General features: G+C 33.9%; 1 protein-coding gene across 4 annotated transcripts in view; it reads left to right on the top strand.

Moving 5' to 3' along the window:
• The window catches only part of Golgb1 (golgin B1), a 68,347-nt gene that overhangs the window by 17,460 nt on the left and 35,086 nt on the right, over positions 1 to 15,801 (top strand). For all 4 annotated transcript variants that reach the window (XM_077795348.1, XM_077795346.1, XM_077795347.1 and 1 more), the window contains exons 8-10: positions 738 to 851; positions 6,527 to 6,929; positions 8,133 to 8,248. In XM_077795348.1, coding sequence (XP_077651474.1) covers positions 738 to 851; positions 6,527 to 6,929; positions 8,133 to 8,248 — 633 coding nt within the window. The remainder of the gene's footprint in view (positions 1 to 737; positions 852 to 6,526; positions 6,930 to 8,132; positions 8,249 to 15,801) is intronic.

Here is a 15,801-nt window from a genome sequence, read left to right as displayed (position 1 = left end):
AAAGGAGAACTTTGAAACTGTGAAGTCCTTTATTATCAGTATTTTTTAAAATGTTCCTTAAATAAATTTTGAAAATTGACTTCATTGTATTTGAATTCACCATCTACTAACTCAAAGGTATTTGTTTTCACTTAGTGTGTAGTATAGTGTGGTACTGAAAGGCACTCCAGTGGCACTTGTTGTTTGATCTATTTTAATTGTTTTTGACTGCAACTTCTTCCAAGTTCTAAGCAATCTTTCAGAATGTACCACTAAGTAAAGTTTCAGAATATAATACTTGTTTAAGTAGAACATTATTTGCATACATGTATTCAACACATATTTTTCAAGTGCCTACCCTGTGCATGAAACTAGAAGAGAAATGGTTCTTGCCTGCAGAGAATGTTATTTTTGGTGGATGAGATATACATGTTACCAATATTATTTAGGCACAAGACATGAACTATGTAATTTTGAAAGTGGATTTTAAAATGTGTCATTTTCCTATAATTATCAGAAGGCTCTATAATTCAGGGACTTGCTCATTTCTGACTTCGGTGGTTGTCTGAGCTCTGGGAAGACATTTTGGAGATTCTTTGTTGCTGCTGGATGGGGAGCATGGCATGCTGGTGTCCCCTCTTTAGTTGATCATCTTCTACATTAAGAAATTGAAATGTATAAATCTACATGACATTTTGAAAGGTAGAAAAATAATAGTGCTCATTTGTTAGCACATTGTGTCTAAAATGTTTTTACAGAAATTGAAGATGCTGCAGAGGAAGCTTGAAGAGCATGAAGAAGCCCTGACTGGCCGTGCTCAGGTAGTGGACTTGCTGCAGCAGGAACTGACTGCTGCTGAGCAGAGAAATCAGGTACTGTCTTATGCGATCTTTACTGCCTACCAGGGGGCTATTGTTTTCCACTTTAATTTGCTAAGAAGCAGGTCTAAAAGCCTGTTGTAGACTTAACCAACTTAGTGAGACCCTGCCTTAAAATTAAATAAATAAGAACTGATGATGTAACTCAGTGATAAAGTACCTCTGGTTCAATCTCTAGTACCAAAGAGAAGAAGAAGGGAAAAAAGCCTGTTATAAGCCTTTAGAAAATGGGTACCTTTTGGTTTTTCTTTAAGTAAATATATCTGATTATGTGGTGGTGGTATAATGACGAGCAAAACAAATACAGTTCTCCACCTTGTGGAGCTTACATTCCACATCATTATTGTTGCTCTTTTCATTTTAGGTCCAGAGTCCTACTTTCTCTAGAATGTCCTATTTTCCTCTAGTGAGTTCCTTTTTGATCACCTTTCCCCTTTGCTGTCTTAAATGAATTCTTGTGCATTATATATCGTCTCTTCTTTGCCTGATTTTGTCAGTTGGATTGAAGTAATCTCATTATGTAATATTCCCTTGAATCTAAAGATGATCAAGGATTTTGATATTCTAAAATCTTAAAAATACAAGTATCCTGTTCCCTGATTATAATGCATCCTGTCATTTCCTTTCTCATACTGTCCTGATCTTCATTCTTGTTAAGAACCAAGGATCTTTCCACTTTGTTCCTCCAGCGTGCTTCTTCTTTTGCCTCTCTCTTTCCTCTTTGGACCCATGCTTGACCATTTGGACTTTACAGACATTAGATTCCTTGTTGTATAACATGCAAGTAGTCAAATCATAATGCAGAATTGGTGCTATAGCCCACATTCTCTGCTTGTTCATTTGGGCGCTACATGCTGCTGGAGAAAGTCAACCAATCCTGTCTCCTAGTCTTCAACTCTCTTTCTTGAGGCAGGATTTCTCCCTTGCTTAGAAACATGTTCCCCTTCCTTTCATCCTCATAAAACCCATGTCCTGACCCCAAATCCCCTCTCAGACTGCCATTAGATAATGAAGTTTAAATTCTAGTTGTGCCACTTTTTAGGCATCACACACAAAATAATTACATCTGTATATCTTCTGGCAAATTACATATTAGTTGTACTATGAATCCTCTATATAACAACCCTATATAATAGATATTCTTATCATTTACATTTCGTAAAATGAAGAAGTTCAGGCATGAGAACTCATACGTGCCCCAAACCAATTTGGTAGGCTTCAGATTGGTAAAATGGGGATAAAAGTATTTATATTATGGGCATAACACAGGATCACCTGAAATAGTAAAAGTATTTAAGACAGTGTTTAGCACATACTTATGTGTAATAGCTAAAATTATTGTGATTCTATAGAAATCATTCTAAAGTCATAAAACACTTCTGTAATATTTGTTACTATTAATTACTTATTCCTTGAAGTTTTTCATTCCCTTGTCTGTTAGAACTTGGCATTATGTTGGTTCTTTTCCTACATTTCTGGAGCTTTTCTGTTTGTTTTTACTTCATTGACTTCTTTTCGTTTTCCTACCCATTTAACTGTGTTTCCCAGTATATTAGACTCAGTCCGATATTGTCACTAAATGCATTCTTTTCACTTTCCCTCTCATGGTAGATGTTAAGACTGCATCCCTAGTGCCACTAATATCTCCAAAATTTTATCTTCCCAGTGTATTTGATATATATCCAGTTCCCTTCCAATATGGTGGGTATCACACAAATCCCTCAGTGATCCCTGAGGTGATAGGTATGACCATTACCTTGATCTGGTCATTACATATTGTGTGTATGTGTGTGTGTGTGTATATATATATATATATATATATATATATATATATATATTGAATTGTCACATTGTATCCTATAACTATATATAATTACTATATGTCAATCAAAAATAAAAATATATTAAAAACAAACAAAAACCAAAGAAAACCTTTTTTATCATATTTCCTCTCTCTTTTTTTTTTTTTTTAATTATTTTTAATTTTTTTTTATTGGTCGTTCATAACATTACATAGTTCTTAATACATCATATTACACGGTTTGATTCAAGTGGATTATGAACTCCCGCTTTTACCCCGTATACAAATTGCTGTATCACATCAGTTACCCTTCCATTGATTGACATATTGCCTTTCTAGTGTCTGATGTATTCTGCTGTCTGTCCTATTGTCTACTATCCCCCCTCCCCTCCCCTCCCCTCCCCTTTTCTCTCTCTACCCCTTCTACTGTAAATCATGTCTTCCATTTGTATTCTCTTGACTTACCCCTCCTTACCTCTTATATGACATTTTGTATAACCCTGAGGATCGCCTTCCATTTCCATGCAATTTCCCTTCTCACTCCCTTTCCCTCCCACCTCTCATCCCTGTTTACTGTAAATATTCTTCTCAAGCTCTTCGTCCCTACCCTGTACTTGTTTACACCCCTTATATCAAAGGAGTCATTTGGTATTTGTTTTTTAAAGATTGACTAGCTTCACTTAGCATAATCTGCTCTAATGCCATCCATTTCCCTCCAAATTCTATAATTTTGTCATTTTTTAATGCAGAGTAATACTCCATAGTGTATAAATGCCACATTTTTTTTATCCATTCATCTATTGAAGGGCATCTAGGCTGGTTCCACAGTCTTGCTATCGTGAATTGAGCTGCTATGAACATCGATGTAGCAGTGTCCCTGTAGCATGCTCTTGTTAGGGCTTTAGGGAATAGACCGAGAAGGGGAATAGCTGGGTCATATGGTGGTTCCATTCCCAGCTTTCCGAGAAATCTCCATACTGCTTTCCAAATTGGCTGCACCAATTTGCAGTCCCACCAGCAATGAACAAGAGTGCCCTTTTCCCCGCATCCTCTCCAGCACTTATTGTTGTTTGACTTCCTAATGGCTGCCAGTCTTACTGGAGTGAGATGGTATCTTAGGGTAGTTATGATTTGCATTTCTCTGACTGCTAGCGATGGTGAGCATTTTTTCATGTACTTGTTGATTGATTGTATGTCCTCCTCTGAGAAGTGTTTGTTCAGGTCCTTGGCCCATTTATTGATTGGGTTATTTGTTATCTTATTGTCTAATTTTTTGAGTTCTTTGTATATTCTGGTTATTAGGGCTCTATCTGAAGTGTGTGGAGTAAAGATTTGTTCCCAGGATGTAGGCTCCCTATTTATCTCTCTTATTGTTTCTTTTGCTGAGAAAAAACTTTTTAGTTTGAGTAAGTCCCATTTGTTGATTCTATTTGTTAACTCTAGCGCTATGGGTGTCCTATTGAGGAATTTGGAGCCCGATCCCACAGCGTGTAGATCATAACCAACTTTTTCTTCTATCAGATGCCATGTCTCTGATTTAATATCAAGCTCCTTGATCCATTTTGAGTTAACTTTTGTGCACGGCGAGAGATAGGGATTCAGATTCATTTTGGTGCAAATGGATTTCCAGTTTTCCCAGCACCATTTGTTGAAGATGCTATCCTTCCTCCATTGCATGCTTTTAGCCCCTTTATCAAAAATAAGATAGTTGTAGTTTTGTGGATTGGTTACTGTGTCCTCTATTCTGTACCATTGGTCCACCCGCCTGTTTTGGTACCAGTACCATGCTGTTTTTGTTACTATTGCTCTGTAGTATAGTTTGAGATCTGGAATCGCTATACCGCCTGATTCACACTTCCTGCTTAGTATTGTTTTTGCTATTCTGGGTCTTTTATTATTCCATATGAATTTCATGATTCTTTTATCTATTTCTACAAGATATGCTGTTGGGATTTTGATTGGCATTGCATTGAACTTATAGAGAACTTTTGGTAATATCGCCATTTTGATGATGTTAGTTCTGCCTATCCATGAGCAGGGTATGTTTTTCCATCTTCTAAGGTCTTCTTCTATGTCTTTCTTTAGGGTTCTGTAATTTTCATTGTATAAATCTTTCACCTCTTTTGTTAGGTTGATTCCCAAGTATTTTATTTTTTGGGGGGATATTGTGAATGGAGTAGTTGTCCTCATTTCCGTTTCAGAGGATTTGTCGCTGATATACAGGAATGCCTTTGATTTATGCGTGTTGATCTTATATCCTGCCACTTTGCTGAATTCATTTATTAGCTCTAATAGCTTCTTTGTAGACCCTTTTGGGTCTGCTAGGTATAGAATCATATCATCTGCAAATAGTGATAATTTAAGTTCTTCTTTTCCTATTTTTATGCCTTTAATTTCTTTTGACTGTCTAATTGCTCTGGCCAGTGTTTCGAGGACTATGTTGAACAGAAGTGGTGAGAGAGGGCATCCCTGTCTTGTACCAGATCTTAGAGGGAATGCCTTCAATTTTTCTCCATTCAGAATGATGCTGGCCTGTGGCTTATCATAGATTGCTTTTACAATGTTGAGGTATGATCCTGTTATCCCTAATTTTTCTAGCGTTTTGAACATAAAGGGATGCTGTACTTTGTCGAATGCTTTTTCTGCATCTATTGAGATGATCATATGGCATATTTCCTCTCTTAATGGGCCATTTACCTGAAATAATAAAACTCATTAGGCTTTTTCCCCCCTCCTTGTTCGTTAACCCCTACAGTTAATTAATTAGCAAGCACCAAGAGGCACACACCTGTAAACCCAGCCACTCAGAAGTTGAGGCAGGAGGATTGCAAGTTCAAGGCCAGCCTCAGCAACTTAGCAAGACCCTGTCTTAAAAGTAAAAAATAAAAAGGACTCTGAGGATGGAGCTCAGTGGTAAAGCACTCCTGGGTTCAATCTCCAACACTAAACAAATTTTTTTAAATGATTATTAAGTTTCTTGATTTTTACCTCTTAAATAATTCTTGAATTCTCTTTATTAGTAATACCAGTAGACTAGTTCTGGCTCAACATTTTTGCATGACAGGATTTTCTCTGCCTCTGTTCTCCTTCCTGTCCCTCATTATATCTTTTATTTTGTCAATCAGGGAGATGTCTCCAAAAATCATTTCTGACCAGAGCGCTTCATTACTTAAAAGAAGAAATTCAAAGTCCCTTAATAATGTAGTGTGTAAAGATACTTATGATTTGACTCCTACCTTTTCTTACTAAAGTTTTACCTGCTACAAATTTCAAACATCATTGATAACCCTGTTTTTCTTTGCCTCTCTGCTTTTCTTGTCCTGTTTCTCTGAAGGTACTCTCTTTTAGTGCCCACTTACCTGGTTGAGTCCTCACTATTTAAATCTTAACATTAGGTGGCTCTCTTTTAAGAAGGCTACCCTAACCCATCCTTCTTCTCTGCTCATATTAATACCTTTAAGTATACCTTCTCATGGCCTTTAATATTTTGTATTATACTTTTCTATAGATGTCAGTGTCCTTGCACTCTGAGTTTCTTGAGGGAAGTGACTGGATTCATTGATTCATTCAGTATTTATCAGGTACCACTCTATGCATATACTGTGCTAAGTGCTAGAGATCAATAAAAATAAAATAGACAAAGTTCATTTCCTATGGTACTTATTTTCTAATAGGAGAGGCAGAAAATAAAAGATATGTGAGTACAAACTATCAAAAGTATCTAGAAGCAAAAATATAGGGTCTTTAGCCAGTAGGTTTGGTCTCTTAAGTGCCTAGCGCCATCCTTCATGTAGAAGAAGCACTTGACTATGCTCATTGAAATGAAAGAATATATTTATGGCTCATGGGCTTTTATCTTTTTTCTTAGAGTCTCTCTCAGCAGTTACAGCAGATGGAAAGTGAACATAATATTTTAAGGAACACTATGGAAATAGAAAGACGAGAGTCCACGGTTCTGAAGGAAAAGATGGAACTTGAAATGGCAGAGAGAAAATTATCCTTTCATAACCTGCAGGAAGAGGTGCAACACCTTATGGGACAGATTGAACAAGCAGGCCAAGTCCAGACTGAACTGGAGTCTCAATATTTTGCTTTGGAGCAGAAGTACAAAGCAGAAATAGAAGAGAAGACTGTTTGCATTTTGAATCTTCAAAAGACTGAGCAAGAGCTACAATCTGCCTGTGATGCTCTAAAGGATGAAAATTTAAAACTTCTCCAAGATAAGAATGAGCAGGCAGTTAAGTCAGCCCAGATCATTCAACAGCTGGAAGGTTAGTGTTTTATTGCTATTAAAGTTCATATCTCTAGCACTTTAGTGGCTTATACTTCTTATACTCAGAGATGTGTTAATGATATTTTTTGCTCAAACCATATGAATCAGTAGGGTTAGCAAAGACTTCACTTTTGAACTGTTTGTTGCATTTTTTCCTGCCACCGACTTCAGTAATAATCTTTCTTAATATTATAATTATAATTCCTGTACTAATAACTAGTGATAATGATGTTTCAGATATTAAACAGCATGCTGTGTGAAACATGACTGTGATCTAAAAGGGGGTAGCATTTGAATTCGTTTGTGGGAAACTCAGGCCAGATCTAAGTACATAGGTAGGGGAACTAAATTGTATGGAGTCATTTTTAATTTCAAATGTGAATCTCAATCCTTTTCCTACAGGTAAAATTTTCTTTTAAAGAAAAAACTTTTATCCTTTAAGAAAGTACAAAGAAAACCTTTTAGGCATCTTTGTTTTAAAAGTAATGCATTTAAGCAAATTGTTACATATGCACATAATGACATAATGAATCCCACTATTAGGTATAACTATAATGCACCAATACAAATTAATTTTAAAAAGCAAAAAACAAATACATGTTTCTAAAATTTTGAACATTTTAGAAGTTTATATTAAAAAGTGAAACTCCCAATACTGGTAATCTATCTTACTAGTCCTTTTCCCCAAATTATAACCTCTACTGATTGGTTAACAATCATAGAAGGAAAGATTTTAGAAAGATCTACATTGACAATTTGTATTGAAGAGCTGAGTATCAGCCAAGAAAGCATTACATGATAACATGGTTACATGAGCATGCTGTTCTCTTATCTAAACCAGGTTCAAGTTTATAAACTTTTCCCATGGGATCTTGAAGGGACCAATAACACTTAAGTAGAGAGTGAAGGAGATAAAATATGAAATACAAAAGTCATTTTCACAAGGAAAGGAAAAATAAACTTTAAAAAAAATGCTTAGGTCTATTTTATTTTACCTTTGAAGGAAGTAGTTTTACTGCCTTTTGTCCTTAAGAACATTGACAGTTTTTTAAAATGCCCTTAGCATCACAGTTGTAATCAAGGTCACTGAACCTAGTAAACAGTATATGATGTATCCTTAGAAGATAATAACTTTAAATAATAAATTTCAGACTTGAAGCAGATAGAACTTCTATTTGTTTTATTTTTTTCTTTTTCATAGATCAACTCCAGCAAAAATCTGAAGAAATTAACCAATTTCTAAATAAACCAACCTTTCAAAAACATGAAATTGCATCACAGACTTCTTTCCCAGATATTTCTGATGAGGGCACACAGGTAATGAAATGTGAATTTCTTATGAATATGATCTGTTTGTTTTTGCTGCATCTCTGCTCTGGAACAAACAGCATCATAAACCTGTCTTTTCTTCCTGGTAAGATGCTTTTTTGGGAGATGATTCTATATGAAATGAATCATGAAAAGCATTAACACAGTGTCTCCATGATGAATGATGAGAATGTAAGTAACAAACTCTATAATCTCAGGAGCCCTTCTGATTCTGAGGCCTTAAAAATTTGTATTGGAGATGAATTATTATTTTTGTTTTTATAATCAATTTTCCCAGTTCAGAAGTCAGCTTTGTTTTTGGTAGGCTGAACTTTTTTCAGGGTTAACGTATATAAGTCAATATAATCAAACTTATGTGTTTTATAAAAATTGTATTGCTCCCATTAAATTTATCAGAAAAAAATTACTTGCCAAATAATTGCTGATTAACCAATATATTTTCCCTTACTTTTACAAAAATCTCTATAAAAAGCCAGATTATAATCACCAGATGGCTGCTTATTGAGCATAAATATGACAACAAGGCAAATTAGTTGGATGTTCCTAATTGACTAGTGCCAAGCTGGGATAACTGGGTTAATCCACCTCCATATAAGATGATACCCTTTCAAACTGATAGAACTATACAGCAACAGAGTCCTGTGGTCCCTGGGCAGTAACATGCACCAATAAAAAAACATTTTTTGCATCTATAGTTTCTAGCACCTATGCTTTCCAATCTCTTCCATTATCCCATTTGCTTTACTGTCCATTTATCTATTTATTTGTCCATCAATTCATCTTAATTTCTTACACATTTCATAGTATAAAATAATCAGCACATATATCTCTAAATATCTTAGCATGCAAATCATTGACCAGATTTCAATATTTATTTATAGTTGAGGTATACTAGTTGAGAAAATTCTTTTTCTTTTGAAGTAAAATTTACAAGCTATTATATGCATAAATCTTAAGGTGCCATTGAGTTATGTCAAATGTGTACACCTATGTTACTCAGATTCTTACTAAGATATACCTTGTTACCATCACCCCACAAAGTATCCTCATATTCTTTCTTATTTTTACTTTTTGGGAGGATACCAGAGATTGAACTCAGGGACCCTTGACCACAAAACCACATCCCCAGCCCTATTTTATATTTTATTTAGAGACAGGGTCTCACTGGGTTGCTTAGCACCTGGCAATTGCTGAGACTGGCTTTGAACTTTTAGTCCTCCTGCCTCAGCCTCCCAAGCCGCTGGGATTAAAGGTGTGCACCACTGTGCCTGGCTCCTCATACTCTTTTGTAGTCAACTCTGCCCTTCTCCAGAGTCAACTACTGTTTTTGTTTTGGTTTTTACCATATATTAATTTTGTCTATTTATAACATCATATAATCATACAATATGTGCTTTATTGTGTAAACCTTTCACGTAACATATTTTGAGATCCATCCGTATTGTCGCATGTATCATAATTTGTTTTGTGTTGCTGAGAAATGGTCTATCTTATGAATATAATATGTTTTCCTCTCGTGTGATTGTACTGCACTTTCTTTCTTTTTTTTTAAGAGAGAGAGAGAGAGAGAGAGAATTTTAATATTTATTTTTTAGTTATTGGCGGGCACAACATCTTTGTTTGTATGTGGTGCTGAGGATCGAACCTGGGCCGCACGCATGCCAGGCGAGCACGCTACCGCTTGAACCACATCCCCAGCCCTGTACTGCACTTTCCTATTGATGGACACTTAGGCATTTTCATGCTTTGACTATTGTAAATTGTGCTACCATGATCATTCTCACACTATTTGTGTAGACATATGTTTTCATTTTATCTTCAGTAAATACTAGTTGAAGATTTGCTGGGCCATAGAGTACATATGTATTTATATTTTTAAAGAACTACCAGATCTTTTCCCAAAGTGATTGTTCCATTTTATATTCCACCTTCATTATATAAAAGTTCTAGTTGCTCCATATTTTCTTCCAGATTTGGTAATGTCATCCTTTAAAATTTTAGCCATTCTATGAGTTTATATTTCTAAATGATGTGGCTATTTTGTGTATCTTCTTCTGGTAAAGTGTCTGTTCAAGTAATGATCCTAGTTTTAAAATCAAGTTATTTATTTTTTTATTATCAAGTTGTAGGAATAATTTATATATTCCAAATATTAATCAGTTATCAAATATGTTTGGTAAAAGTTTGTCCCATATTGTGTCTTGTCTATTCATTTTCATAGCAATGAATTTGAATTAACCTACATTTTAAAATTTTGATGAAGTCTGTTACTTATCAGTTTTGGATTTCTGTGTTCTAAGAAACCTTTTCTTAATTTTTATTTTTTTTAGTTGTAGATGAACCAATACCTTTATTTAATTTGCATATTTTTTATGTGGTGCCAGGGATCAAACTCAGTGCTTCATGCATGCTAGGCAAGCACTCTGCCCACTGAGCCACAACCCCAGCCCCACTTTTCTTAGAGCTAAATCATAAAGATACTCTCTTATGTCTTATTCCACAAATTTATGGTTCTAGCTTTCACAGTTAAGTGTCTGAACCTTACATAAATTCTTGTGTATGGTGTTCAGAGGTTTTTTGGTTGAGTTTTTTTTTTCTCATATGGATACCAATTATTATTGTACCATTTCTTGAAGAGACTTTCCTCATTCTGTTATTTGGGTAACTTTAATGAAAATTAAAGATTAATAGGTCCACATATGAACTTTCTATTCTGTTTCATGATCTTTTTTCAGTCCTTAAGCCAGTGTTACACTGGCTTCGTTACTATAGTTTGTCTTGAAGTCAGGTATTAAAGTCCTCCAACTTTGTTCTTTTCAAGATTGCTTAGATTATTCCAGGTTCTTTACATTTCCACATAAATCATATGTTCAGCTTTTCAAATCCTATTTTTTAAAGAGTCCAGTTGGAATTTTGAATTAGCATTGTATTAGCATTATCTTTTGATTAGTTTGAGAATTGACATCTTAACACTACTGAACTTTTATGAATATAGTGTATCTCTTCACTATTTAGATCTTTACTTTGTTTTAGCAGTGTTTTATAGTTTTCATTGGAAAAGTAGTACACCTTTCAAAATTTATTTTAAAATAGTTCAGATTTTATGTTATTTTTAGATGAAATTATTTTAATTTTATTTTCTAACTGAATGCTAATATGTAAGTATATAATTGAATTTTATTAGCCTTCCAGTCTATGAACTTGATAAGTTTATTTTATTAATTCTGATACGTTTTTGTAGCTTTGTTATAATTTGCTACATAAATAATCATGTCATTTAAAAATAAAGACGTTTTACTTTTTTCTAATCTTTATACCTTCATTCACTATTTAATAGAATTGTTCCTAATATTTTTAAATATTTTTATTAGTGCATCATAGTTATACATCATGGTGGGATTCATTTTTTGACATAATCATATGCATACAATATAATTTGCTCCACTTCAGTCCCTGCTATTTCCTTTCTCTCCCCTTCTCCCTCTTCCTGTTCCCTTTCCTCTACTGGTCTTCTTTCTATTTATTTATGGTTTTTTCTAAATGATGCTTTATAGATATACTTAAAGTTGAAATTCACTGTGGTATATTCATTATGTATATAGCATAATTTGGTCAATTTCATTCCGCTGTTCTTCCCCTTTTCCTCTCCCTCTATCTTCTTCCACTGACCTCCCTTCTATTTCATGGGATTCCCCTTCCCTTTTTTCTTCTTATTTTGCTCTATCAAACAGAACATTCAATCCTTATTTTTTTTGAATCTGGCTTATTTCACTAAACATGATGTTCTCTCATTTTCATCCATTTACCAGCTGTTGTAGATTTTTCATAAATGTCCTTTTTTAATTTGAGGACATATTCCCTTCTATTCCTATTTCACTTAGAATTGGTATTCAATTTTGTCAAATGCTTTTTCTACATTTATTGAAATGACCATATAGATTATTTTCTTTTATTCACTTAGTAATTCAATTATTTAATATTAAGACAATGTTACATCATTGGAATAAACCTCACCTGGTCATGAAACATTATACTTTTCATCTATTATTGAATTTGATTTGCTAACATTTTCAGAACAATTTTTATCATATATTCATGTGAATCTTTCATATTTTATTTTCATTTATTGACCTTTCTCCCTTTGGACAGATCCAGAGACATATTTTATATATAGTAGTCTGTACACCTTTGAAATATACAATTTGACAAGTTTTAACCTGTATGTAACACACAAAGCCTTCACCACTATGAAAAAAATGAACATACTCATCATCTCCAAAAGTTTTATTCTGCCCCCTTTTAATCTCACCCAACCCAGGAAACCTCTGATCTGTTTTCTGTCATTAAAGCTTTAATTTTTTTAGAATTTTTCTTTGTTATTTATTTATTTTTGGCTTCTTTCACTCAGCATACGTATTTTGAGAGTCAGTCTATTCCATTTGAAAAATCATTCCGTTGTATTGTTGAGTACCTTGAACATGCCATTTACTCACTTACTGATGGACAGTTTTGAAGTGTTGTGTTTTTGGCCACTGCAAATAAAGGGTCTTTTTCTAATCTTTTAAGGCAATTCAGATAACAAGAAAGTAAATTTAGCCATTATTGCAGTTACCATTTCTGACATTTTTCATTCTTTGGGGATAAATCAGTAGCTGGCAATCTTCTCAGTGAAGGATCAAATACTAAATGTTTTAAGCTTTGTGGAGAATACAGTCTTGGTTGCAGTTAAATTCTGCTGTTGCAGAGCAAGAACAGAAGAGTAAGAGTAAACAAATGATTGTAGCTGTGTTCCATGAAATTTTATTTACTGAAACAAGTGTGGAAGGCCTCTAAAATTTGCCAAACCCTGCCTTCAAATTTCCATCTGGTCTGATTCTGCCTAATGAACTCCCTTTGACTTTTATGTGTGGGTATGGGTGTGTTCTTATGTGTTTGTGTGTATGTATGTTATGACTGGTTCTTATAACTCTTGTATGACTGAAGTCATCTTTATCTTGACCTTATTAAAGATATTTTGCAAACTATAGAATTCTAATTGACAGGATTTTTTTTCTTTTCAATACTTTAATGATATTAGTTGATTTATCTTCTTTCTTGCATTTTGTTTTTGACAAGAATTTTATTATCCTTCTCCCTCTTTTCCCCTGGCTGCTGTAAGATTTTATCACTGGTTTTGAGTACTTGAGTTGTGCTTTAGCATAGTTTTAGTCATACTTCCTGTTCTTGGGATTCATTGAGCCTTTTGAATCTTTGGGCTTGAAGTTTTAATCATTGTGGCTGTGTCACCTCACAGGCTCTGCCTGGCTTCCCCCTTTTTGGAGCAGATAGCCTGGAAACTCGTTTATGGCATTAAGTTTGTAGGGTTCTAGCCTCTAAAGGATCACTGTTCCAGTATTTTAAAAGCTTTTGTTTCATTATTTCACCCTGTATTGTTTTGGTTGTTTCAGATGGAAGGGTAAACTATTTCAGGTTTTGCTTCAGTGGAAGCAAAAACCTTCTATTGGATTTTTAGCTATATCTTTTTACAAAAGAATTTTGAAGTTGTTTTTCTAGAAAGTATGATATAGATTCTTAGCCTTCCAGCCTTAGACCCAATACTCTGTACCTCTTCACTTAAAATGTAGAAACTTTTACCCTATTTTTAGTTTCTGTATATATTATATTAAAAGCTATAAGCCCCAGCACTCAAGTTTAACATTTAAATATTAAAAGAAAAATATTATCTTTAATACTTATCCACATATTTATCATTTGCAACGCTTTTCCCTCTCTTATGCTGAATACTTTTTGGAGCCCCCTGTAGATCTCCTATCTGATATTCTGTGAACTACAGCCATTTTCTGGAGATAGTTTTTTTATGTCCATTTCATATAATTTTTCTTTGGCCTCTAGAATAGCCTACAATGTCCTTGCAGTCAGGTTGTTAATAATAAAATTATCTTAGTTTTCTCTTATGTAAAAATGTGTTTATTTTGCATTTATTCTTGAATGATATTTGTTACAGAATAATTCTCTATTGACTGTTTTTCTCTCAGGACATTAAAGAATACCACTGTCTTCTGACCTACTTTTTCCCCCTCCAACAATTGATCATAGACATTCAAATTGTTGTTCCTCTGTATGGAAAATATCATTTTTCCATTGATATTTTAAGACTTTTGTCTTTATTCTTGTCTGTGATGTACTTAGTTGTAGTTTTCTTTGTGATATTCTTGCTTTTTCTTGAGTTTGTTTCATGTAACCTTGTGTTTGGGAAAATTTTAGTGATTTCTTGAAATGTTTTTTTTTTTTCCTGATCATTTTTTCCTCCTTCTCTTCTGGCATTCTATTTACAGTTATGTTGAATCTGTTAATATTGTCCCACATGTCTCTAAGGTTGTGTTCATTTTTTTTAATATTAGAATTGATAATTTCTGTTGCTCTGTCTTCAGGTTTACCAAGATTTCTTCTGCCATCTTTCTTCTACCATTAAATCTATCCATTGAATTTTTAATTTCAGGTATTCTGGTTTGGTTTGTTGTTGTAGTTCTAGAATTTCAAATTGTTTGTATAGTTTCTTTGTCCAAACTAAAGATTTCAAATCTTTTCATTCAATATGAGCATATTAATTTTTAAAAAATATTTTTTACTTGTTGTTGGACCTTTATTTTATTTATTTGTATGTGATGCTGAGAATCGAACCCAGTGCTTCATACACGCTAGGCAAGCACTCTACCACTGAGCCACAACCCCAGCCCCAATATGAATATATTAATTTATGCCCTAAGTGTAGCTTCTTTAAAATCCTTATTTGATAACTACTAAGTCTACATTATTTTGTGTTTAGCCTTTGTTGATTGTTTTTTCTTGAGAATGAGTCACATTTTCCTTTTTTGTTGTTGTTGTTGGTTGTTTTGATGAGTGATTTTATATAGAATCCTGGATATGTTTTGCAGTTTTTTTTTTTTTTTTTTTTCAAGAAGGGCATATATTATTGTCAATATCATGTAAAGAAGTATAGTTTCTTAGACAGACCAAGACAGGGCTACAGTTTTTTGAAGCCAGGCACCAATGCTATATAGTACATATCCATTGTTTTTCAAAGAAACTATAATAAGTATATTTGAAGCATTTCAGGGACATCTTGGTAGTTTTAAAAAATTTTATACAAAGGTATCAGATTTGCAGCTGTTGGGTGCTACAGTATTTGAGGCATGGATGGATTCTTTAGGAGGTGGGATCTCATTGCTACCTTAATTTTCATTTTCCTGATGATTAGTGATATTGGGTGTCTTCATATTTGAGAAGTTGCTCAGGTTTCTTTTTCTTTTTTTTTTTTTTTTTCTTTTTTTTTTTTTTATTGGTCATTCATAACATTACATAGTTCTTAATACATCATATTACACGGTTTGATTCAAGTGGATTATGAACTCCCCCTTTTACCCCGTATACAAATTGCTGTATCACATCAGTTACCCTTCCATTGATTGACATATTGCCTTTCTAGTGTCTGATGTATTCTGCTGTCTGTCCTATTCTCTACTATCCCCCCTCCCCTCCCC

Source organism: Urocitellus parryii, chromosome 2 (genome assembly GCF_045843805.1).
Source record: "Urocitellus parryii isolate mUroPar1 chromosome 2, mUroPar1.hap1, whole genome shotgun sequence".
Taxonomy (NCBI): domain Eukaryota; kingdom Metazoa; phylum Chordata; class Mammalia; order Rodentia; family Sciuridae; genus Urocitellus; species Urocitellus parryii.
The sequence above is the reverse complement of the archived record's forward strand: the minus strand, read 5'-3'. Positions and strand labels throughout refer to the sequence as shown.